General features: G+C 41.9%; 1 protein-coding gene across 1 annotated transcript in view; it reads left to right on the top strand.

Annotated features, from left to right (window-relative positions):
• Nucleotides 1-23,651, top strand: part of TRPC5 (transient receptor potential cation channel subfamily C member 5) — a 322,560-nt gene that overhangs the window by 229,690 nt on the left and 69,219 nt on the right. Inside the window, exons 4-7 of the mRNA XM_002832004.3 lie at nt 423-759; nt 2,108-2,247; nt 7,098-7,420; nt 19,378-19,573. Of these exons, the coding sequence (XP_002832050.1) occupies nt 423-759; nt 2,108-2,247; nt 7,098-7,420; nt 19,378-19,573 (996 nt within the window). The remainder of the gene's footprint in view (nt 1-422; nt 760-2,107; nt 2,248-7,097; nt 7,421-19,377; nt 19,574-23,651) is intronic.

Raw genomic sequence — 23,651 nt, 5'->3', positions numbered from 1 at the left:
CTACCCAGGCTCTACTCTCTCCTCCATCCACACCCCAGAGTCTCATTTAGTCGGTCTGTGGAAGGACCAGGGGATTTAGATTTTTTAATGTTCCGTGGATGATTCTGATGTAAAACCAGGTTTGAGGAAGCACAACTCTGACAGGGTGGGAGGGACAATAGGAAGGTATGCCATGAACCAGAGTGATTTTGTTTTAATATATTAAAAAATAATGAACACTAAGGAAAATCTAGTTTCATAGTTTGGCATGAAAAGCCGTCTCTGGGGTTAGATGCATTCACAGGCACCTAGAAAACAGGCCTCTTCTGGGGACTGGCCATGCAACTCCTTGCCAGAGCTGACTGTAAACTAGGAAAGGTATTACGATGGTAGACTTTCTCCTGGACATTCCAGTTGCCTAACTTGTTTTCTTCTTTTCCCAGTTTGTTGCTCAGCCCAACTGCCAACAGTTGCTTGCCACCCTGTGGTATGACGGCTTCCCTGGATGGCGGCGGAAACACTGGGTAGTGAAGCTTCTAACCTGCATGACCATTGGGTTCCTGTTTCCCATGCTGTCTATAGCCTACCTGATCTCACCCAGGAGCAACCTTGGGCTGTTCATCAAGAAACCCTTTATCAAGTTTATCTGCCACACAGCATCCTATTTGACCTTCCTCTTTATGCTTCTCCTGGCTTCTCAGCACATTGTCAGGACAGACCTTCATGTACAGGGGCCTCCCCCAACTGTCGTGGAATGGATGATATTGCCTTGGGTTCTAGGTAAGTCAAAGGGACCAGGAGCTATGGCCAGACTGCCTGATGGTCCTGTTTAAATAAACTGCTAGAACAGGCAGTCAGACTAGCTCTGAACTAGGGCACCCCCACCCCACCCCCATGCAGTGTGGTAGTACTTTGTTGGGAGTCTCAGAAATGTAGTTCCTTCTGTCCCGGGCGCTGGTCACTCAATATTGTCTGGTCCATGGTGAGATTGGCAGTACACCTAGGGCTTGCTTTTGCTAACCTAATATCTTCAAGGACAGAGAAGCTGTCTGTCAGTTAGTCTAGAGACAAAGCCAAGTATCAGTCAGGACAGGCCTCAAGTAAGGTAAGCAGAGCAAGTGCTGATCAGTCTATTCAAAGCACCTTTTCCCATAACCAAGGGGCACATGAATCTGTTCATTTCTCATGGCTACTCCACACGACCCAGTTCTTGTTCAGGGTCTACATTCTATTTGGACACTGACTTCACAACCAAGGGGGAAACCTGGGAAATTCACACATCATGGTAAAAGCAGCCCTACCAGTAGTCTCCAGGCATAATTAGATTGCACTGGACTCTCCAACACGTGGCCATCTTCTAAGTCCTTGCTACTCAAACTGTGGTCCCCAAAGCAGCAATATCAGTACCACCTGGGAGATTATTTGACACAAAGAACCTCAGGTGCCACCCAGGATCTGAATTTTAACATGATCCTCAGGTAATTCACATGTACTTTAAAGTCTGAGAAAGTGCGGCCCTAGACCACAGCCACACCTTTTACTATTTTCTTTATTCCAAGGCTGAAGAAACATCCATGTCATCAGGTAAAATTTTACAAAACTTCTACATAATGAGAGAAAAAATGAAAAAAAATGAGTTATAAATTATTTTGGGCCCCATTGCCTAGCTTTAGCCCCAACATCTGGTAGTTTGATCCATAATCAGCTTGCTCACCTGAAAACACATTGAGAAGTTCTCTTTCCTGAACCCAGTGGAAACTAAGGACTATGGGATAATACTGATCTAATTAATTTATTGATGAAATTATTCCCATTCCAAAATGGAAAGGAAGTAGAATCAGGCACCCAAAATTGCAACAGCATTCCAGTAACTATAGTAAAAATGCTAAGAGTAGTACCCAGAAAAGTATAACATATGGGCATTTTCAGGAAAAGCCTACCAGGTTTGGCAAGTTCAAAACTGGGAGGTGGAGTAGGAAAGCAAGTGATTATTGTCTCTCAAGGCTTCACTCCACTGAGACCCCAATTCATTCCTTAATTTCATCCTTATTCACTTGGAGGGGGGATCCTTCTATGATGAGCAGGGCTGACCCTATGTAGAAATAAACTGTTTTCCTCCATTATTCAGGTTTCATTTGGGGTGAGATTAAGGAAATGTGGGATGGTGGATTTACTGAATACATCCATGACTGGTGGAACCTGATGGATTTCGCAATGAACTCCCTCTACCTGGCAACTATTTCTTTGAAGATTGTGGCCTATGTGAAGGTAAATTGGAATGTCTGCCATTTTTCCTACACAGCAATTTTGGCTACATTAAGCATTTGCACTGAGAGCATAAAGAGTTTTGAGAAAAAGTGATGATGATGATGGCTCAATCCATGTGGGAAATTACCATATAAACAGGCATTCTTTCAGTGGTTTGTAAGCAGTGTCCACCTACGCAAAGAAAGTGGAAAATGGAACAACTTGCAAATGAATCATTAGCTTCTGAGACTTTCAGGGTAAAAGAGTCTTCAGCTTTCGGTGTTTAAATGCTCTCTACGATATCCTCGCCAACATAATGGCTCAATGATGCTTGCATGGGGCCAGGGCAGAAAATTCACTGAATTCACTATCTCCAAAAGCTTCTCTTAATCCTTGTCACTTCATTAAAAAGGACTACTTTATATATGTCTAATATTATTCTCTCTGTGACACAATCATTAGTAATTCTTCCTCCCTGTGGAGTCATACAAAAGAAGACTGTTTCTTCCTAACAGTGCTTCTGATATGCTGTCATCTCTCCCTAACCCTCTGAGTTGTCTCTTCTCAAAGCTAAACATTCCCATTTATCTCAACTGTTCTTCATATAATGACAAGTAGCAGAATCCCAGAAACTTGACTACAGGTGGCACAGACTTTTAATAGCCCCTTCCTTTCTCATCACTTCCACCACTGGAATAATCACTCAAGCAGTTATAAATCCAGCATTTTTAGTATCACCCAACCTGTGCTTCTCTACCAATTCAGATAATGTACACACACACACACACACACACACACACACCACCTTAATGCTTTTCCCACACAACATTCAGCTCGAATTATCCTGAAAATAGCTTCATGTTTGACATCTTACTTTGGGTAATCAGAGGCTCTGAGTTCAGGTCTGATGCTTATTAAATAATGGGATTGCTGTCCTCCTTGTAGCCTGAGTTAAACTTCTCCATGAGAAAAGGCTGACAATTCAGTCTCCAAGATTGTATAGTCAGTCATGCTTTTTGGCACTAAATTCCACATTAAGGACTTTTAGAATGGAAATATGGCTGTCCCCCAAATCTCCAACAACTTAGTTTATTTTTGTATCCCTAATATGCATATTGCATAAATTTTAAGACCTTGGGAGTTATGTAGAGCATGCATATTGAATGCAGTCATGAAACATTTTTGAAAGGAGCCCAAGAGTAGGCCCTATACATGTGGTGATCGTTTAACACATACTTACAACTTCCTTAAGAGAAAAAGCTGGTGAGGAAAATGAATCCCTGGTTAATGTGCCTGGGTGAAATCCATGTCATTCTGGCACTCTGCTGACTAAGTAACACTGTAAAGTAAAGGGAAAAATTCTTCCTTTGGAAATGGTATTCATACACACTGGAGGAACCTTAAATTACCAATCTAGAAATTGGTGGGTTTTGTTGAAACAGGAAAGCTTAGAAAAAATGATGAAGAAAAGGATTAACATTTGGGGATATGAAAAACGTACCTGTAGATTCTCAACATTAGCTAATCACGTAACCTGTCTGACTTTACTGGAGAGGCTTCCGAAGAGTTAGATACTTCTCCATCACAAAGTATAAGGATAAATCTGCTCTATTAAGCTGGGTAAATGCCCCTTAACTGGCAAACACTTTATTCAAAGGAGACCTTTGCCAAGAAGTTGGAGTCCTTCCCAAAAAAGAATTTATAAAGCAAGACAGGCCACATGCAAAATTTGGATTTGTAATGAGAATTTATAAATGGGGATAATCAGGTCTACCCATCCACAGAAGTCCAGGCTGGATGACCTTCCCCAAGCAGGCTGAGCCAACTTCTATGAGGCAAAGCCATAAGAACTGCACCATAGGCTCCTTGAAATGTTTTCAATCACCATTGTACTGAAGCAGTACAGAAGCACCAAGGAATGAGCTGTTTTTAAAGATCCTTTATTTTATTAGAGTGCAAAATTAGTCAACAATATCTATTCCACTTCACATGATCTAAAGCAAGTACCAAAAGGCACACACCAAAGTACTCAAAAGGAACAAATATATATAAGATTGACCCTCATTGCTCCCAGATGATTCTACAAATGGAGTATAACCATTCTTTGCTTTTCTAGGATAGTACCACCTAGATCTATTCCACCACTGCCTCGCTTCCATGTATGCCAAGTAAATCTGGACTATGCTACCCACTGAGTTACGGCCTTTCCTTCAGTCAGTGCTTAGCTAAAGACATAATAACACCCCCGTCAAATTCTTATTACTATTGAGTCCCCACATTAAGCTGTTCCTCTTCATATTTTGCTTTAGGGTTTATAAAATGCAATTTACATCCTTTGAAGGGCAAGGAGGCCAATTTTCTAACTGCATTCCATTTCAAAGGATGTAAGAAAAATCACTTGCCTCCAACAACAACTAATTCAAGAGTCAGGAGACTGAATTTAATTCCCAATCTGATACTCATGAGCAGCGTTACCATGGGCAATCCCTCTACCTTTCTGAGCTGTAGATTCTGCCTCTGATAAATAAGCAGTAGATTAAACTAGATCAGTGGTGCTCAACCTTTAAAAAAAATTTTTCCCATGGTAACACATCTTTAAGCAAAAACTCACACAGTAATCCAATATATAAAAAGCCCAAAGGACTGAGTTTGGCTTGAGGAATGAGTCTTCTAAGCCTCCACTTTGGCTCCCACAGTAGCTATGAGATGCCCCCATTGAACCCCCAGGCTCTAAGGAACACAGTTTAAAACCACTGTGTTAGATCAGGGGTCAGCAAACTATGGTCTGTGGGCCAAACCTGGCCTTCTGCCATGTCCTTGTGGTTGTATATTGTCTAGGGCTCCTTTAGGATTACAAAGGAAGCATTGGGTAGTTGTGATGGGAACCATAGAGCCCACAAAGCCAAAAATATGTACTATCTGGTTCTTGACAGAAAGTTTGCCAACCTCTATGCTAGATGAGCTCCATGTTTATTCCCTGCACATACATGCTATATCTTTCTCCAAAGGTGCAAAGTATCTATGTTCAAAGTATAGATTTGCCATGAGAATCATGTTTTACACTTCTGAGTGTTCCACAAATTCAGATTCACCATCCCATGGGCAACAGACATCCCTGAGGTTACAGTTCTGGATGAGGAGAGAGAAAACCCCAAATTATGAGCTATACATGTTCCAGTTGATGATTTCTAGTTTTAAAACATAGGTCTGTTTTGTTATCAGCAAAGAGACTATCTTTCACGTATACCTCAAACCTTTAAAGGCTGATCTATCATCTGTGCTGTGATATCAACTATCATATAAGTAACATTTAATAGAAATAGTGCTAGACTGAGTGTCTGGAGACCTGTGGATAACTTCTTGCTGGCTCTGCCACTGACTTGCTGTGTGATCTTTAGCAAGTCACTCTGCCTATCTGGATTTCCTCCATTTGTAAAACAGGCATAACCATTCCTACCCCTCACAGTAATGCAGTGCGTGTTTGTTGGGGGAGGAAAAATGTAGAAATATAAGATTTGGCCAAGAGTACATAAAACTGATTGGCCGCCTAAAAGTCTATCCGAAGCAGAAGCACAAATGTGGCAGTTTCTCCAAGCTCCTCTGACAGAGAAGAATATTGGATACACACAAGTGATTTTAACCGCACCAGTTTCCTCAGTTGTTGGAACTGAAGCACATTTTAGAAGTGCTAACAATATAATTTGGCCCCCAATGCAACATTTTCTCAGGAAAGTTGTTTACATTTAGTCCTGAGAAATTGTGATATTTAAATGTGAGCTCAAGGCAATATGCTTCAAATTAAATTCCAGGCAAAATCTACTTCTGTCCTGGGAAGGTAATAAGTAATTCCTTGTATTTCCATAACATCTCCACTTATGGAGTACACAGACTTTTGCATATGGATACAGAATCACAAACATGTGCAGTGGGTAGGAGGCATTATCCTCATTTTGTGGTGAAATTAAAAGATACAGGCAGTTTTAAGTGACAATGCCCAAATTGGAGCTCAGATCTCACAATGAATTCATCTTTCTACAAGGCTACTCCTAATATGCCAGGAGCTGGAAACCTGGGATGGGTAACCAACCCAATAAATATTGGTTCTTTCCCTCCTTGAAGCCCCTGGTTCTTCATGTGTGCTAAAGGAACATTCTGACTTACAGGGTTGTCAAATGAACTGTAAAATACATCCATTCACCACTGTATGGGGCAGTACTAAATTCATTACCTGAAAGGTTGACATGCCATTTGCAGTAGTGTAGAATACATTACAGCCTGCTAAAAATTCAGCAGAAAGCTCCAGTGAATGGCTCCCTAAGGATCCTCCATCAGCCCCAAACTGCAGTCAGCAAGGGAGTGAGAATGAACACTGCATACCGAGAAGGCTGCGTCTACTCCTTGTGTTTCAGTAACAGCACGTTGTCCATGGTGCTCAGAGCCCAGTGAGGGATTGAGGAAGTACATTTGACTTGAAATCTTTAGGAAGCAGGGTGATTTTTCCCCACTACATTGGGCATACTAGTGCCTCTGTTTCAGTGACACTCCCCAACAATCTGGTAAACCCACAGTTAGAAAATGTCTGTTGATAAGCCACAGGTGGTTGCTGCAGATGATTGATCTAAAATTTATTCTTCTATGCGTACATCCCAGGTATATACGTGGATGGGAGTGGGAGGAAGAGAGTTGTTAGCAGCACATGTTAATTGGGTGGGGCAAGAAAGACAAATAGTGTCATGCATGGGGCCTGTTGCATAATGAATGCTTGATGCATATTTTGGTGGCTTTGTTTGGGTATGGAAGCAAGGAAAAAAGGGAAAGTTTTATAAATGCTCACTGTACCCCTCATCTTGTGCACTTGTTGTTTCTTTCAGTATAATGGTTCTCGTCCAAGGGAGGAATGGGAAATGTGGCACCCGACTCTAATTGCGGAAGCACTCTTCGCAATATCCAACATTTTAAGTTCGTTGCGTCTCATATCCCTGTTCACAGCCAACTCCCACTTAGGACCTCTGCAGATCTCTTTGGGACGCATGCTGCTTGATATCCTCAAATTCCTCTTTATCTACTGCCTGGTACTACTAGCTTTTGCCAATGGACTGAACCAGCTTTACTTCTATTATGAAACCAGAGCTATCGATGAGCCTAACAACTGCAAGGGGATCCGATGTGAGAAACAGAACAATGCCTTCTCCACGTAAGACAATCCCCTTTCCTTTTTTTTTTTTTTTTTTTTTGCCATTTTTTCCACCTTCTCCATTTTTGTCCTGTTTTCAGCCTACAGCTTCATCACTGCCACTTGACTGTGAAGGCAGTGCTCACTGTGGATCCACCCAAAGGGTCAGAGGTGGAGGAATGTTCTTCTCTTGCTACAGGGTACTAGGAGATGAAGTGAAGTTAGGTGAGGTAGGAAAGAAACAAGCACACACATGAGATTCCAGGAAGTCATCTAAAGAGTTGGTTCTGAACTATGTTGGTAGCATTACATATTTTTAAAAGAATTAATTGGGGTGAGGTAGATAATTCCTCACTCAAAATGTGGCACCAAGTTAATGAAACAGCAAAGCTGTTCCTCTGAACGAGTGGCTACCAAAGCTAACTTTACTATTGTGAATCAAGGAAGGATGCAAACATGTCTTAATGCACCCCCAGTCATAGGTGTAATCTCGAGAGGGGACAGGCTGAAGGTAGGACTAGAATCCACTCTCCTGTTACATTAAGGTTTCAGGTGGGCCAAGCGTCACCCAGCACTAATTGGAAATGTCTCAGGACACAAGAGATAACTCATGATTCTGTCCATGAGTCCACTGCCTCTGAACACATGGAACTCCTGTGCCTTTGCTTAGTACTGTCAAGACGTACTTTTTGGGGGACCTTCAAGCCTTCAGAACGGCTTTTATTTTCTGATAAATCAATGCTAGGGGAAATAGACAAGAGAAAACAAATAAGTACATGTCAGGCTATTAGGAGCTGTCCTGGGCTGACCCTGAACTCAGCGTCCTACATCTTGTCCATCTCCACCCCTACATCGGGAGAGTGCAACTCATCACTGGTATTCATGGCAATGACCCCAAGGTCGTACAAGATTCTTAGTCATTAAACTAAGATACAATTTTTTCCTTATAATGCCATAAACCAAGACAGTTCAGTGGACTTGGACATTCTAGAAATGTGCTCCATAACAAAGGCCAGAGAAAAAAAGGACTGTTGCAGTGATAGAGAAAAAAAACAAAACAAAACATTGCTATCTAACTGATTCTTGTTATTTGTCTCTAGCAGCATTTCCTAAAATGGATTCACACAAACCACAGCTCAGTGGCATGTTAATAGACAGGAGAATGGAATCTATGATTAAACCTCCTGCACTAGGCCATGCTCCTTGTCTCTCTTCCCGAAACTCAGGGCTAAATCTTGGGTGTGGAAACCAGATTAATGTGCAAGGAGAAGGGGTCCAAAATGGGTTGACAAAGAGATAGTGCTATTTTGGTTAAGCCAACCAAGAGTGTATAACAGCAGCTTATCAGCTCGCTAGTGCCTGTTGACTAGGAATGGCTTCCTCTCCTGCATTACTCTAGAGACAGAACTCACAGCAACCTGTTTTCAACATAAAGAGCAATTGTGTAGTGGCCTGAGCACCAGGAGACTGCATTTTCTCCCATCAAAGTGTTCAACAGAATTAAATACATGAATGAGAGGTGCCTTTCAGGAGGTCAGGTCCCTGCCAATTATGCTTTCATGTGTACTCTGCTGAGGAAATTTATGAAATGCCTCCTTGCGAGTTTGTAATGATTATTAACACCCCCGTTGCCAACTGACATTTTGCTCCTATCGCTTGCCTAGCAGGGACAATTGAAAAGAATGGGCACCTGTCACACACAAAATTATATCTTGGGGTGTCAGATGTGCAGAAGCATTGTCATGGTGGGGCCAAATCAGCAGTAATGTTACCTCAACTTTCCCTCTATCAGTTGATTTTTTTTTCCTACGTAGAAGGCTGACTCATATTTATGTTTTCTTTTAAACGCCTCAACTCAGGGATTCATTCGTTCATTCATTCATTCATTCATTCATTTATTGAGATGGAGTCTTGCTCTGTCACCCAGACTGGAGTACAGTGGCGTGACCCCAGCTCACTGCAACCTCTCTCTCCCAGGTTCAAGTGATTCTTGTGCCTCAGCCTCCTGAGTAGCTGGGATTACAGGTGCCCACCACCATGCCTGGCTAATTTTTATATTTTTAGTAGAGATGGGGTTTTGCCATGTTGCCCAGGCTGGTCTCGAACTCCTGACCTCAGGTGATCCACCCGTCTCAGCCTCCCAAAGTGCTGGGATTACAGGTCTGAGCCACTGCACCCGGCCTCAGGCATTTATCATACCTGTTAAAATACATGTTACTCAGCCAGGGAGTTAGAAAGATTCTGCTTTTAGAGAAGGGGATAGTTTGTTTATGTATCTGGTGGAAAGTTTGGTACCTGCTTATTGTTATCCTTTTCCTTCTGATTCTCCAGAGATGCCATTGCTTTTCTTCCACATAAAAAAGAAAAAACAGGCCAGTCGCGGTGACTCACACCTATAATCCCAGCACTTTGGGAGGCGAAGGCAGGCAAATCACCTGAGGTCGGGAGTTCAAGACCAGCCTGACCAACATGGAGAAACCCTGTTTCTACTAAAAATACACAATTAGCCGGGCGTGGTGGCACATGCCTGTAATCCCAGCTACATGGGAGGCTGAGGCAGGAGAATCGCTTGAACCCGGGAGGCAGAGGTTGCAGTGAGCCGAGATCATGCCATTGCACTACACTCTAGCCTGGCCAACAAGAGCAAAACTCCGTCTCCAAAAAAAAAAAAAAAAAAGAAAGAAAGAAAGAAAGAAAAAAGAAAAAAACAATCTTTTCTCCTTAGGCATACAATTCAAGGGAAACTCATTGTCCTTGCTGACAACCACATGACAGTACTGTTGGGGGTTTGAGTTTGGTATTGCATACTGGGAATACGTGGCCTTCATCTGCTGTCAAGAGAAGCAATTAGAAAGACATTATCATTCTGAAGACAAAGGACTTGTGAGAGAAAAAGAAGCTAACTTGATCCAGCCCTTATCTCCTGATGCCTCCTGAATATACCTGGCTGTTTCACAGGCCCCTCAAATACAGGATGTCCACAACTAAATTCCTTATTCCTTTTCTCTGTATCTTCACTTCCAGCCTATATCCCCTTTAATTCCTCATCTCATTAAATGACACTAGCCGGACTCCTAGGAGTCATCTGGGACTCTTACACCTTCCCTCATGAAACACATCATCAAGTGTGTCACTCAGCCCTATCAGATCTACTTCCGAAGTATCCCTTGAATACCCCTCTCTCTTTCTCTCTGTCTCTCTCTCATTCTCTCTCTCTCTCTTATTCTCTCTCTCTCATTCTCTCTCTCTCTCTCTCTCACATACACACACACACACACACACTTATCCCACTGTCTTGGTTCAGGCCTAAATCATTTCTCCCAAGGACTGTGGCAACAGACTCTTGACTGGTCTCTCTGCCTCCAATCTGGTCTTCTCTCCAAACAATCTCCTACTTGCTATGCGGAAGTTTCTTTCTAAATACCTGTTGCATCCTGGCCCCCACTGGCTTCATGCCTGCCAGAATATCTGAATCTTCTCCATAAAATCTTGCCTCTTTACCATAACAAACAGGGCCTTGGTAATCTGACTCTTGCCTCTCCAGTCTTTTACTGCTCTCCTCCTTTGTCAACATTTTGCTGTTCTCCAACTACAGGAAAGTGTCTCAGCCCTTCAGACCTTTGTACATCACATGCCATTACCTCTGAATGGAATACCCATCCTCACCTAGCCAGCCTGGCAAACTCATACCCATCTTTCCAACTGCCGCCAAAGGGCTACCTGTTCTTAAGCCTTTCTTATCCTCCCTAACCCCACTCTCAGCTGCAGGCTTCTTCTAGAATGCATGTTTCCCATGGCATTCTGAACACATCTCCATTATGTTACATAAACTGTTGTATTTCAGACATCTGTGCCTCTCTCTCCCACCAGACTGAGACTCCCATCTTAGTAAGCTTTGCATCTGCCATAGAGGGGCCTAAGATATAAAGGTGCTCAACATGGCTACTGAACAATTGAGTGAAAAGACAAAGATGATGTCCAAAAGCAATCCTATTTTTTAAGCTTTTTATTTGGAGATAATTGTAGTTACATTGTATTCGGAAGAAATAATAGAGAGAGAAATCTGTAAATCCTTCACCCATTTTTCCCAGGCATAATATCTTGCATAGCTGTAGTACATTATCACAACCAGGAAATCAACACTGATAAAATCCAGTGGCCTCATTCAGATTTCACCAGTTTTATGTGCAAACCATTTGCAACAACATACATGGGCCTAAGAGTAATCTTGTCTTTAATTATAGATAATCTACTTCTGCCTCTGCCCACCCTGCCCCCCAGGATGACTGAAGTATCTGGCCAACTCTGTCACTCTACTGATCCACTTTGAGCTTGCTTTCAGCAAAAACCCTTGGCCTTTCTCCTACCTCTCTCATCCTGTACTTGGGCACTTGGCCCGAGAGCAAAGCTCTATATTGATCCCTATATATTTCATCTTATTAGTTCCAGCCCCTTGCTCCAAGGTGTTGAAGTCTTTCTGAGTCTTTATCCTGTCATCCAGTTTATTAGCTTTCCCTCTAGTCTTGTGTCATCTGAAGATCTAAGAAGCATGCCATCGATTTCCATCCAAAGCGTTGAAAAAACTGTCAGGCAGGCTTGGTATTCGTTGGGTGGAATATTGGGCAGCTATTAAAATGATACACATGAAGACTCTGTATATACATTAAAAAGTGTCTAAACCCAAAATGTGTAATTTTTTAAAAATCACAGAAATTGGGCTGGGCGCTGTGGCTCATGCCTGTAATCCCAGCACTTTGGGAGTCTGAACCGGGCAGATCACTTGAGGTCAGGAGTTCGAGGCCAGCCTGGCCAACATGAGGAAACCCCGTCTCTACTAAAAATACAAAAATCAGCCAGGTGTGGTGGTGGACACCTGTAATCCCAGCTACTTGGGAGGCTGGGGCAGGAGAATCGCTTGAACCCGGGAGCCAGAGACTGCAGTGAGCCAAGATGGCTCCATTTCACTCCAGCCTGGGCAACAGAGCGAGACTCCATCTAAAATATATATATATAATATATATATATATACACATATATATATACACACACACATAGATAGATAGATAGAGCTATAGATAGATCAATAGATCAATCCCAGGCTGGGCATGGTGTCTCACGCCTGTAATCTCAGCACCTTGGGAGGCCGAGGCGGGTGGATCACCTCAGGTAAGGAGTTGGAGACCAGCCTGGCCAACATGGTGAAATCCCGTCTCTACTAAAAATACAAAAATTAGCCAGGCATGGTGGCATGAACCTGTAATCCCAGCTACTCAGGAGGCTGGGGCAGGAGAATCACTTGAACCCGGGTAGTGGAGATTGCAGTGAGCCGAGATTGTGCCATTGCACTCCAGCCTGGGCATCGCATGGAGACTCTGTCTCAAGAACAAACAAACAAACACCAGAGATTGTATAAACTATGATTGCAACTATGTACAATTAGACATTCAAATGAATAATAATCTATAAAGACAAAGGAATGTAAAATAACAAGGTGGAAAGTTTAATAATAATAATGAAAATAATCAATATTTACTGAGTGCTAGGAACAGGCACTATTACAAATCAGCTTTTCGTGAATTAACTCATGTAATCCTCACTACTATGCTATCAGGTAGACAGTGTTGTTATTATCCATTTTACAGATAGGGAAACTAGAGTACAACGCAGTTAATCAGGCTGTCCCGAGTTGCATAGATGGTAAGTAGCAAAGACAGGATTTCAATCCAGGTATGCAAGCTCCAGTCTGTACTTTTACCTAGGGATACAGGTGTAAGACTGGTTTTGTAAAGGTATGTAAGATTTGTTGTATACAGTTGCAATAATCATGAATAAATTAAAAGCGAAAAAGGACAGAGGCATGACCTAGCAGGCCACTGTGACCTCCTTCAAAGCTATTACCATTCATTTGCAGCTACTTTTACTTAATCAGTGGTGATTTCTCCACCCATCATTCAGCCAATATTTTCCTATCTTGTTAACATGGATACACACGTAGTTCCCATCAAACACTCTTTTTTTTTGTTCTGGTCAGGTCATAAAGGTTCTTATTGGTTATCTCTGGCTTTTCCTCCTAATTCCAGTCCATATCCTTCCTGATGCTATTATCACAGGATGGTGCTACTCGTTTGTACTTTTCTTGGTTATGTGTTTCTCCTGTCATCTTTTATAGACTCCTTCAATAAACATTTCTTCAACAATTCCTATGTACCAGGCAATGAGGATACTGAGGAAGATGGAATCCTTATCTTTAAGAAGTTCATAGTCTAATGGGGAACGCAAATAAACAATTAGAATAGCTGCTATTATTAATGCTTACCATATGCAAAGTACCTTAAAGTGCTGAGCACTTTACATGCAGTATCTTAGGTGATACAGTTATGAGGCTATGTGTGTGGGCTTCAGAGTCAAAAGAGCTGGGTACAAACTCTACCTCTGATACTTCCTGCCTGTGTGACCACTCTGTGCCTCAGTATCTCATCTGAAAAATAGAAGAACAATAGTCGCTACTTTATAGACATATAGCCAAATATAATATAGTCAGCCCTTCATATCTATGTCTTTTGCATCCATGGATTCAACCATCCGTGGATCAAAAATATTTTTTAAAAAATGAATGGTTGCATCTGTACTGAATATGTACAGACTTTTTTCTTGTCATTATTCTCTAAATAATACAATATAGCAACCATTAACATGGCATTCACATTGTATTAGCTATCATAAGTAATCTAGAGATGATATAAAGTATATGGAATGGGCCAGGCATGGTGGTTCATGCCTGTAATTCCAACACTTTGGGAGGCTGAAGCAGGAGGATCACTTGAGGCTAGGAGTTCAAGACCAGCGTGGGCAATATAGCAAGACGCCTGTCTCTCCAAAAATTGTTCTTTTGTTTTTGTTTTTGTTTTTGTTTCTGTTTGAGACGGAGTCTCGCTCTGTCACCCAGGCTGCAGTGCAGTGGCACGATCTTGGCTCACTGCAAGCTCCACCTCCCAGGTTCACACCATTCTCCTGCCTCAATCTCCCGAGTAGCTGGGACTATAGGCGCCCGCCACCACGCCCAGCTAATTTTTTGTATTTTTAGTAGAGATGGAGTTTCACCGTGTTAGCCAGGATGGCTATACGATCTCCCGACCTTGTGATCCGCCCAACTTGGCCTCCCAAAGTGCTGGGATTGTAGGTGTGAGCCACCGCATTTTGAAAAAAATTAGCTGGGTGTGGTGGTGCCTGCCTGTAGTCCTACCTACTCAGGAGACTGAGGCAGGAGGGTCACTTGAGCCCAGGAGTTCAAAACTGCAGTGAGCAGTAATTGTGCCACCACACCCCAGCCTGGACGACAGAGTGAGATCTTTTCTCTATAAATAAATAAAAACAATCAAAATGAAAAAGTATATGGGAGGATATGTGCTTACGTTATACATAAACACTATGCCATTTTATGTAAGGCACTTGAGCATCCATGGATTTGGGTATCGTAGGAGGTCCTGGAACCAACCCTTTGCAGATATCGAGGGACAACTGTATATGCAAAGCACTTAGCACAATGCTTGGCATATAGTAAGAGCACAATAAATGTTAGCAATTAGTATTTATCTTACCAAGAATCATTTTTGAGATGAGGAAAACTTGAAGTTGAAAGGCTACGTAACTTTCCCAACATTATTTAATAAATGGCGGGGTCTAAAGTTCTCTCTTAGGCACTCTCCTCTATTGCCTCTACAGTGTGATTTGTGCATTTATGGAACAAGGCTTGGGTGCTATGGGAGCAAAAAAGAGGAGCATCTAACCCAGCCTTGTAGGAAAGGAGTTGGGGCAGGCTTCTAGAGGAGGTGGGGCTTCAACAGAGCCTCAAAGGTCAAACAAGAACTAGACAGAAAAGGAGAAAGGAAAGAAGTAGAAGCTAGAGGTTGGGGCAGGGTGAGGGTATCCTATCCAGAGACAGGAACTTGTCAAAGGCATAGTGGAATGAGAAATAGCAGGTCCAGGGAACTGTGGAATGGGTAAGGGTGATACCAAAGGGTCACCTGTGTTGGGATTACAGCTTTTGCTCCATTTAGGCTATCAACATACAACTTGGGAAATATAGGATGATGTCCCTGCTTTCTCCCAACAAGCCTTTAACTTCGAGTTCACCCTCTAGTTCTTCTTTGTTGGTCTGAATTAGGTCCAGAGGAGTAAACCCTCTCCATACTCCTTCTACTTTTTGAAAGGGTAATTCCTCATCTCAAAGATGAGACTTTCGGCAAATGTTCAGAGGACTGAGTTCCCATCCCTGTTCTACTTTACCCCTCTTAGCTTTGTGATCTATTTGTAGATGGCTCCCAACATGTGCAAGTTCTCCCTTAACCACCTGTTATGGATTTGTCTTCTGTGCATTTAATATCAAGTTTTCTTGAATCTTTGTATCTTCAGTCTATGCCTCTTCTTGAGCTAGCAAGTTCCATATGTTTGTTTACTCTCTGCTAAATAAAAATGGACTAGTTGCTTTTTTCTAAAATAATCCCTCTTTAAAATTCAAAAGATAGTCCTTTGTCATTAAGATTCTATGGTTTGTCAACAAGTCTTTCCATCCCTGTGATGACTTTATTATAGACCCAGCACCAGGTAGTACACTCCCACCACCACCAGTGGTGGCCCTTTCCCTGTGTATTAAACTGAGTCTAGAAGCCACAGAACCTCCAGCAGATGTCTCACCAGAATATTATTTTCCACCTCACATGCCAGTCCCTCATTTTACCTGGGCATGCTTTTCAGCAGGCCAGCTTCTCCTGATGACCGGACCACACTGTAATATTTTAAGAAACATGTTGAGGACATTCTCACTACCAACCACCAAAACGGAGGAATGGTCTTTCCTATCCCTCCCCATTTTCCCCTCTTGTACAATTTTATCCATAAGGTTTCCCTGATTAGAATATCAGCACAGTTGAAGGCAGATTTATTTATTTACTTATGCATGCATTCATTGTTTGTTTATTATTTATTTATTTACTCATATGTGGAGAGAGACAGGGTCTAGCCCTGTTACCCAGGCTGGAGTGCAGTGGCATGATTATAGCTCACCGCAGCCTCAAATTCCTGGGCTCAAGCAATCCTCCCATCTCAGCCTCCCACGTAGCTGAGACTACAGGCACATGCCACCATACCTGGCTTTTTTTTTTTTTTTTTTTTTTTTTTTTTTTTTGATAACGGGGCTTTGTTATGTTGCTCAGGCTGGTCTCAAACTCGTGGGTTCAAGTAATCCTTCCAATATTGCCTCCCAAAGCTCTGGGATTATAGGCATGAGCCACCTTGCCTGGCTGAGGGAAGATTTTAAATGCTCAGACTTTTACTTTTAGGGAACGTTTGTATCTGTCAGTGGAACAACTAACAATAAACTCCATCTTCAAGCATAAGCCATTGCAATTTTAATTGTTGTAGGGGTAGAGGTGAAGGTAACATCTATTCAGGAGAAGCAACTAATTAAGTAAGACTCTACCAACATATTGATTACATATTTGCCCTAGTTTGTGGCCTTATTGTCTGTCAGGAAATCAACAAACACTTACTGAATGCATTCTGTGTTCAAGGTCATTCAGCTTCCAGGGACTCTGGTTCCTCAGAATGACATTCCTACTCACTGCAGCTGCTCTTTAAAATTCTGAACTACAATCTGCCCTGGCTTCTGTTACCTAGCAGCTGTGCTAGCTGCTTGTGCTATTTACTGCCGGCCTCCTGCCTGCCTGATTTCTGGTATCTAATAGACATCATCAGGTTTTGACTGTGCCCTCCTAGCAGGGGCCAGATTACTTAGCCCCATGTCTTCCTCATTTTTCAACCCTCTGCCTGGTTCTGTGATGCATTGTATTGCCTGGCCCTGACTGGTAGAGTCTCCTGAAAATTTAGATCCTGTGATAGGTCTGACTTGCCATATTGTCTGGTTCTTGTGCCCTGGCCCCTGAACTCCAGACTCTCATCTTACTATTGATTCTCAAATGCTTCACCAGCTGGCATTTATTTTCACCAAGCAAAAAGCAAATTTATTCCTTTTAGGCTAGCTCTCCAGCAGTGTGATGCTGAAAAGATCATGGAATTTATCTATGATAATCAGAGAAGAGCCACTTAGCAAGTTGAGAAGGCCCATGTGCACATTGCCCAGGCAGCCCTGAAAAGGGCCCTTGAGGGTCAGGCCAGTGCAGAGCACAGCCTTAAACAAAATAAACTAGCCCTTGTTGTGCAGCCTACTGACTGCAAAATTGTCAATGGGATTGGAATCTTCTCTACTTTAATCTAATGATAACAGTAATAGTAATAGTTTACATGTATTCATTCATTTCTTCAATAAATGTCATTTAGTGCCTATTATGTGCCAGCTACCTAGCAGCTATGTCTCTGCCTCCATAGAGCTTACATTCTGGTAGAGAGGGACGGAAAATAACCATTTAAACCAAAAATTACCTAATATAATTTTATGAAGCTTCAAGTGCTACAAAGAAAATTAAATAAGACAATAGGATAGAGAAAAACTGATGGAGCTACATTAGGTAGAGCAACCAAGAAAAGCCTCTCTGAAGAAGTGACATTTGAGCTGAGACCTTGATGATAAGAAGGCAGCTGTGTAAAGATCGGGGGGCAGAGCACTTTCAGACAGAGGGACTCCTTAAAGCACCTCTCACCCACCTCTAAAATGAACCAAAGAACAAATCCCTAAGACTCTCAAAATACATTGTGCTCATTAAGAACAACACATTTCGAGCACACTGAAAAATGCATCCATTCTTAAAGTAGCATTTCTTATGTTCTGCATGGTTTCCATAGGCTTGGGCAATGGCTAATCTCTGCCACCCACGAACTGGCTGCATTTTATTGCTGTATTCAGATTTCTGAATATAAAGCAAAAGAAACCCTAGACACCAAAAGCATATCATTGCAGTTAGATGTTTGGATGTGAAGACTAAGAGAGGAAATAATAATTTGAGAAGCCATCAATATAGTGGTTTTGGAAGGGCAGACAGACCTAGATTTGAGATCTGGCTCAAAACTTACTAGTAAGCTGTCCTTGGGCAAATCATTCAGTCTCTGAATCTCTGTCTCATCATCAGTAACAATAAAATTTTACAAGGATCATAATGATAATGTATGTATGTAAAAGTACCTATCATGCTTATAAGTTCTCGATAATAGTTGAGTTCTCAATAATAAAAGCCTCAATAGTAGTTGGTTAATGTATCATTAACAATTATCTGTATAAAGTGTTAATTTGAGAATCCTCAAGCTCCTCCATGCAGTTTAGAGTTATCTGGGTCCTGTGAGAGCCACAAAAGAAGTATCAGAAATGGTAATTTGTTCTCATGTTCACTCAGCCAGCAAATGCCAGAACTGAGATCCTAACCCAGTGCAATCTAACCCAAGCACCATTCTCCTGCCTCAGCCTCCCGAGCAGCTGGGACTACAGGCGGCCGCCACCATGCCCAGCTAATTTTTTGTGTTTTTACTAGAGACAGGGTTTCGCCATATTAGCCAGGATGGTCTCGATCTCCTGACCTTGTGATCCACCCGCCTCGGCCTCCCAAAGTGCTGGGATTACAAGCGTGAGCCACCACGCCTGGCCTGAAGCACCATATTCTTAACCACTGCATGTATTGCCTCTGCATAATTAGAATGGTAAAAAAATAACATGGTCTGAAGACAAAAGATAAAGTTTGGTAGAGGAAGTAGCTCTTGAAATAAGCCCTGAAAATTTTTAGGCTATGCATAGACTGAGAAGAGGGAATGGTATTTCAGGTAGAAAAGCAAAGCATAAGACATAGAAGTGGAAACAAACAAACAAGTGGACATGGATGGTCAGTCTGTGTTAGGGAAGAGCCCAAAATATGTGAGATCACCAGTTTATCTGTCACAGATCTGGCAGCCCCTTCATTAAGCAGATCACCTTACATTTTCTCTCTTTTCTTGCTCTTCTTAAAGAACTAACTAACCTGCTCTTTGATCCCTTTTAGGCTCTTTGAGACTCTTCAGTCACTCTTCTGGTCTGTATTTGGCCTTTTAAATCTATATGTCACCAATGTGAAAGCCAGACACGAATTCACCGAGTTTGTAGGAGCTACCATGTTTGGAACATACAACGTCATCTCCCTGGTAGTGCTGCTGAACATGCTGATTGCTATGATGAACAACTCCTATCAGCTTATTGCCGTGAGTAGCTTTGCTTTACAAGCGTGCTTACTTTTGTTTCAGCTTGGGGCAACATCGGCATGGAGTTCATTAGAAGCTCAATGAAAGAGTTCGTCTGCCTCAATTAATTTACATTAGCTTTCCTAGTTGTTAGACTGAATTATTTCTTTCCAATGCAATTCAGGTTGGACTCTTAGTCTATAGAATCTTCATCATCTAATATGTTATTCTAGTGAATAAGATTTTCTACCTACTTATTGAAAATATTTCTAAATTTCAGAATCAATTTTCTTGCCTCAGTGGAAAACTCAGGGTTTGAGCACAATTTGGCTACAATGTGTCACCTCACTCATCTCCAGGGTTAATTCAGCTGATCTGGTTCTCTAGGCAAGAGGGCCCTATCTCCCTCTTCACTACAAACATCTCCCTCTGAAAACTAAGAATCACATTGACAAGGATGGTCTTCTGAGAGAGAGACAGAGAGGGGAGGGGGCTACGTTTTTTCCTATTTTAAAAAACAGAGATGGGGTCCTGATATGTTGCCCAGGCTGGTCTGAAACTCCTGGCCTCAAGTGATCCTCCCACCTCAGCCTCCCTAAGTGCTGGGATTACAGGCATCAGCCACTGCACCCAACCAGTGGCTATTTTTTAATCAAGTATATATAAGTAACTGCACTCCATTGCGAGGCACTCCCAAGTAGAGTCCATTGCTGAATTTTTTTTGCACCATCATGTTACCATTTAGATCAGCAGTGTTTATTCCCCTAGACTAGAAATAGTGAAAGTGTAGGATACAGGATCAATTTAGTCCCTGCCCTGGTTTTTATGTCAAAGTAGATATCTAACCTTAGCTTATTTTATTTTAATCTGCATATAATTCCTAGAAATTGAGTTTTGGCAAAGGAGTCCTCATTACCTGAGGTCTGATTTAGTTGGGCATTAGTAAATTTGGATGTGTAGTTCCTACTATAATGCTAGATTACCCCCTCTGGATCAGTCTGTTGCTCAAAGTTTTTGCTGTAGCAGAGAAAGTACAAAATAAATAAACCCAAGTCTTGTTTTCCTTTCTAGATGCTATTTCTCAGATTTGGTTTGCCACTGAGGAGTTATTTAGCCTATAGAAAAGAAGCTCAAATTATTTGTTACATATACATAGATACATATATATATGTATGTATATGTGTGTGTGTGCATATATATATATATGCACACACACACACACACACACAGCCATACATGCACATTGTCCATGTCTTAAATATTATTGTTAATAGTGAACGTCTGTGATCCATTTCCACTAAGGACAGAACCAAAAAGGAATGGAGTAGGAGGCTTTTGAGTTACCTATTTGGGAGAAATTCCTAACTATAAATAGCAATGAAATAAATATATTCTCACAGGTGGGTCTATAGAATTTCTGTTATTGGAGAGTTTAAAAAATTAGGATATAAAATTGTCTGCTAGGATAGTTTAGATATTAGGTATTTAGGTGGTAGAGAAGGGAGAGGAGTGTAGTGGAAAAAAAGATTTGAAGTTAATAAACCAGGGACTCTAATCCTAGTTCTGTGGTTTATAACTGCATGTCTTTAGTAACTTACTTTCCCCTCTTGAGCCTCAGTGTCGTCATCCAAAAGTGAGGGTATTGAGATCAATGGTTTTTAATATCCTTGCTAGCTCTGACATCCTATGTGTCTGGGTGCCTACAGATTAACAAGGTAGGCTCACAAGGTCCTTTCTAGCTCTGAAATTCTGTTTTTCTGTTGCATTTGAAATTCAGTATAGTTCAGTTCCATTCACTCATTCCCCCTCATTCAAACAACTAGGCCAAGAACTCTAAAATGATTTATGTTCACTCCTAGTCTATCTCTATAAGGGGGCAGGGGCAGGCATGGAATCTCAGGAATTGACTTTTCCAGCCCCTCTGCTTGGCATTCTATCGTTCACCCCTGCCAAAGATGGCAATATTCATGCAAAGGCATTTGTAATTTTCTCACTGGGTGTCTGACAGCTGATTTTTCCTTGTGACAGTAGAAAAGGGAGAGATTTTCTTGTCACCTAATGCAGGACTGTGGTCCTTCTCACTGAGCTCAGTGACATTTTCTAGGAAGGGTGAAAATAATCAACTCCAGCTCTCATCACCACCTGCTGGTAGTAAGTTTTGTTTTAATGCCACCTACTGCTGCACCCAAAGAAAACACATTGGCTTGGGAGGGAGCCAACGGTAGATGGCCTAAATGGAGTCTATACCATCTCATAAATCTGAAGTCATGGCCAACCATTCTGAATAATATCTTTACTGCTTTTGGATCCCACGGGAGTGTGTTTTTACCATTTGGAAATGGATCCAGTGGGATCCTGATATTGGACAATCTGATTCCAAAAATACCTGGATCTGCTTAAGTGGTAAGGGCCAGAAAGTAGATTTAATTTCATTTGCAACATCTCTGCTTCAGTACTGAATGTAATTGTTACAAGATCCTTGATATAAGGGGAAAGGTTACAGAAAGGGAAACCACTGAAGACAAGTTTCTCCTATTTTAAAAGGTATCACAGGCTGATTCAGTCTAGGTAGGGACTAAGTTGTCAACATGCCTCACTGTGAATCTGCTTCGTGTACATTCTAGGACAGTCCTCAAGAACACCAGGTAATACCAATCCCTTGAAGGGTTAAGCTCTTTATCAATCTTCCATGCAGGATTCAGAGCTGCTGGTGATGTGAATATATGGCTCTGTAGCAATTTGTATTTCCATGTCATAGGAGGCTCCACCTCAGTAGTGTATAGAGTTATCCTTAAGATACAGTGAAGCAGGAATCACTCCAGGCCTGTGCTCTGTGGTCCCAGCATCAGCAGGTGAAGATGGCCATATTGTATATTATTGTTATTGACAATTAGCAGTGATTTACTTCTCCTTTTATTCTTATATCTCCCTCAATCTCCTTATTACTCTCAATGACACTTTTTAAAATACATCTACCTTGTCACTGCTGTCCCTGATGTATAGGCACAAGCTCCATCAACCAAAGCTGCCCTCGGTGCCATTTTATTCAGATTCATCCGTTAAAAAATATTAGGTGTAAGAGATAAGATCAATCCCACAAAGTTCATTACCTTAGGCCCTATTCCTACCCACTACCCCACCCACAATGGCCATCTCTGTTGCCTGAGATTAGTCCTCCCAAAACATAGTGCTCATAATGGTCTGTGATAAAGCCTTATTCAGCAAGTTAATAAGAACCCTTGGTTTCTTTGGCTGCTATGGAGTATTTGCTTTAATGCTGAAAATAAGTAAACAGCACTTGCTTCACTGAGCCACAGCTGCTGGATGGCTTGGGGAGAGTCCAAATATAAATAATTGGTTGTCTCCCTTAGGGTGGCAGCATTTGGAGGCCCAGATGATGAATGGACTCTTCCACTGCAGAAGACATTCATGCAAATGATGACATTCTTCCAAACAAACCTGGCAACACAAGATAGCAGGCAAGACTAGAGAGGGCTGTTGCATACCATCTAAGTGCCAAGAAGGGCAGGTGGTCTCCCCACCCACCCCCAGTCATCTAGGACCAACCTCAGATTCTCAAAGCAGAGACTTTCAAAGCAGAGACTCTCAAAGCAGCACTTTACACACAATACCATGATTTTAACTCTCTATCAGCAGGACTGATAACCAACTGCTATGCACTGATATGGCTACTCAATTGTTAAAATATCAAAACATTTCCATACCAGTTGGTAAATAGCTGCCACTCCAGCTGTTCCTTCTATGACATACCCAGACCTCCCCACAATCCAGTAAGTAAAGGGTAACATTTGGAACAGCTGCTAGAATCTAGGACCCTGCTCCAGCACCAAAACTGGCCTACATTTGGATTGATTGGTTTTTTAAACAGTCTGAATATCACTATAGTAGGCAAAACCCTAAAATGCTCCCCCTAGATTCCCCACTCTAATACTCAAGACTATTAATACGAAGAGATACCACACTTGTGATTACGTTGTATTATGTGGCAAAAGGGATTCTGCAGATGTAACGAAGGTTAGTATTCAGAGAGATTATCCAGGTAGACCTAATCTAATCACATGAGTCTTAGAAGCACAGT

Source organism: Pongo abelii, chromosome X, assembly GCF_028885655.2.
Source record: "Pongo abelii isolate AG06213 chromosome X, NHGRI_mPonAbe1-v2.0_pri, whole genome shotgun sequence".
Taxonomy (NCBI): Eukaryota; Metazoa; Chordata; class Mammalia; order Primates; family Hominidae; genus Pongo; species Pongo abelii.
The sequence above is the reverse complement of the archived record's forward strand: the minus strand, read 5'-3'. Positions and strand labels throughout refer to the sequence as shown.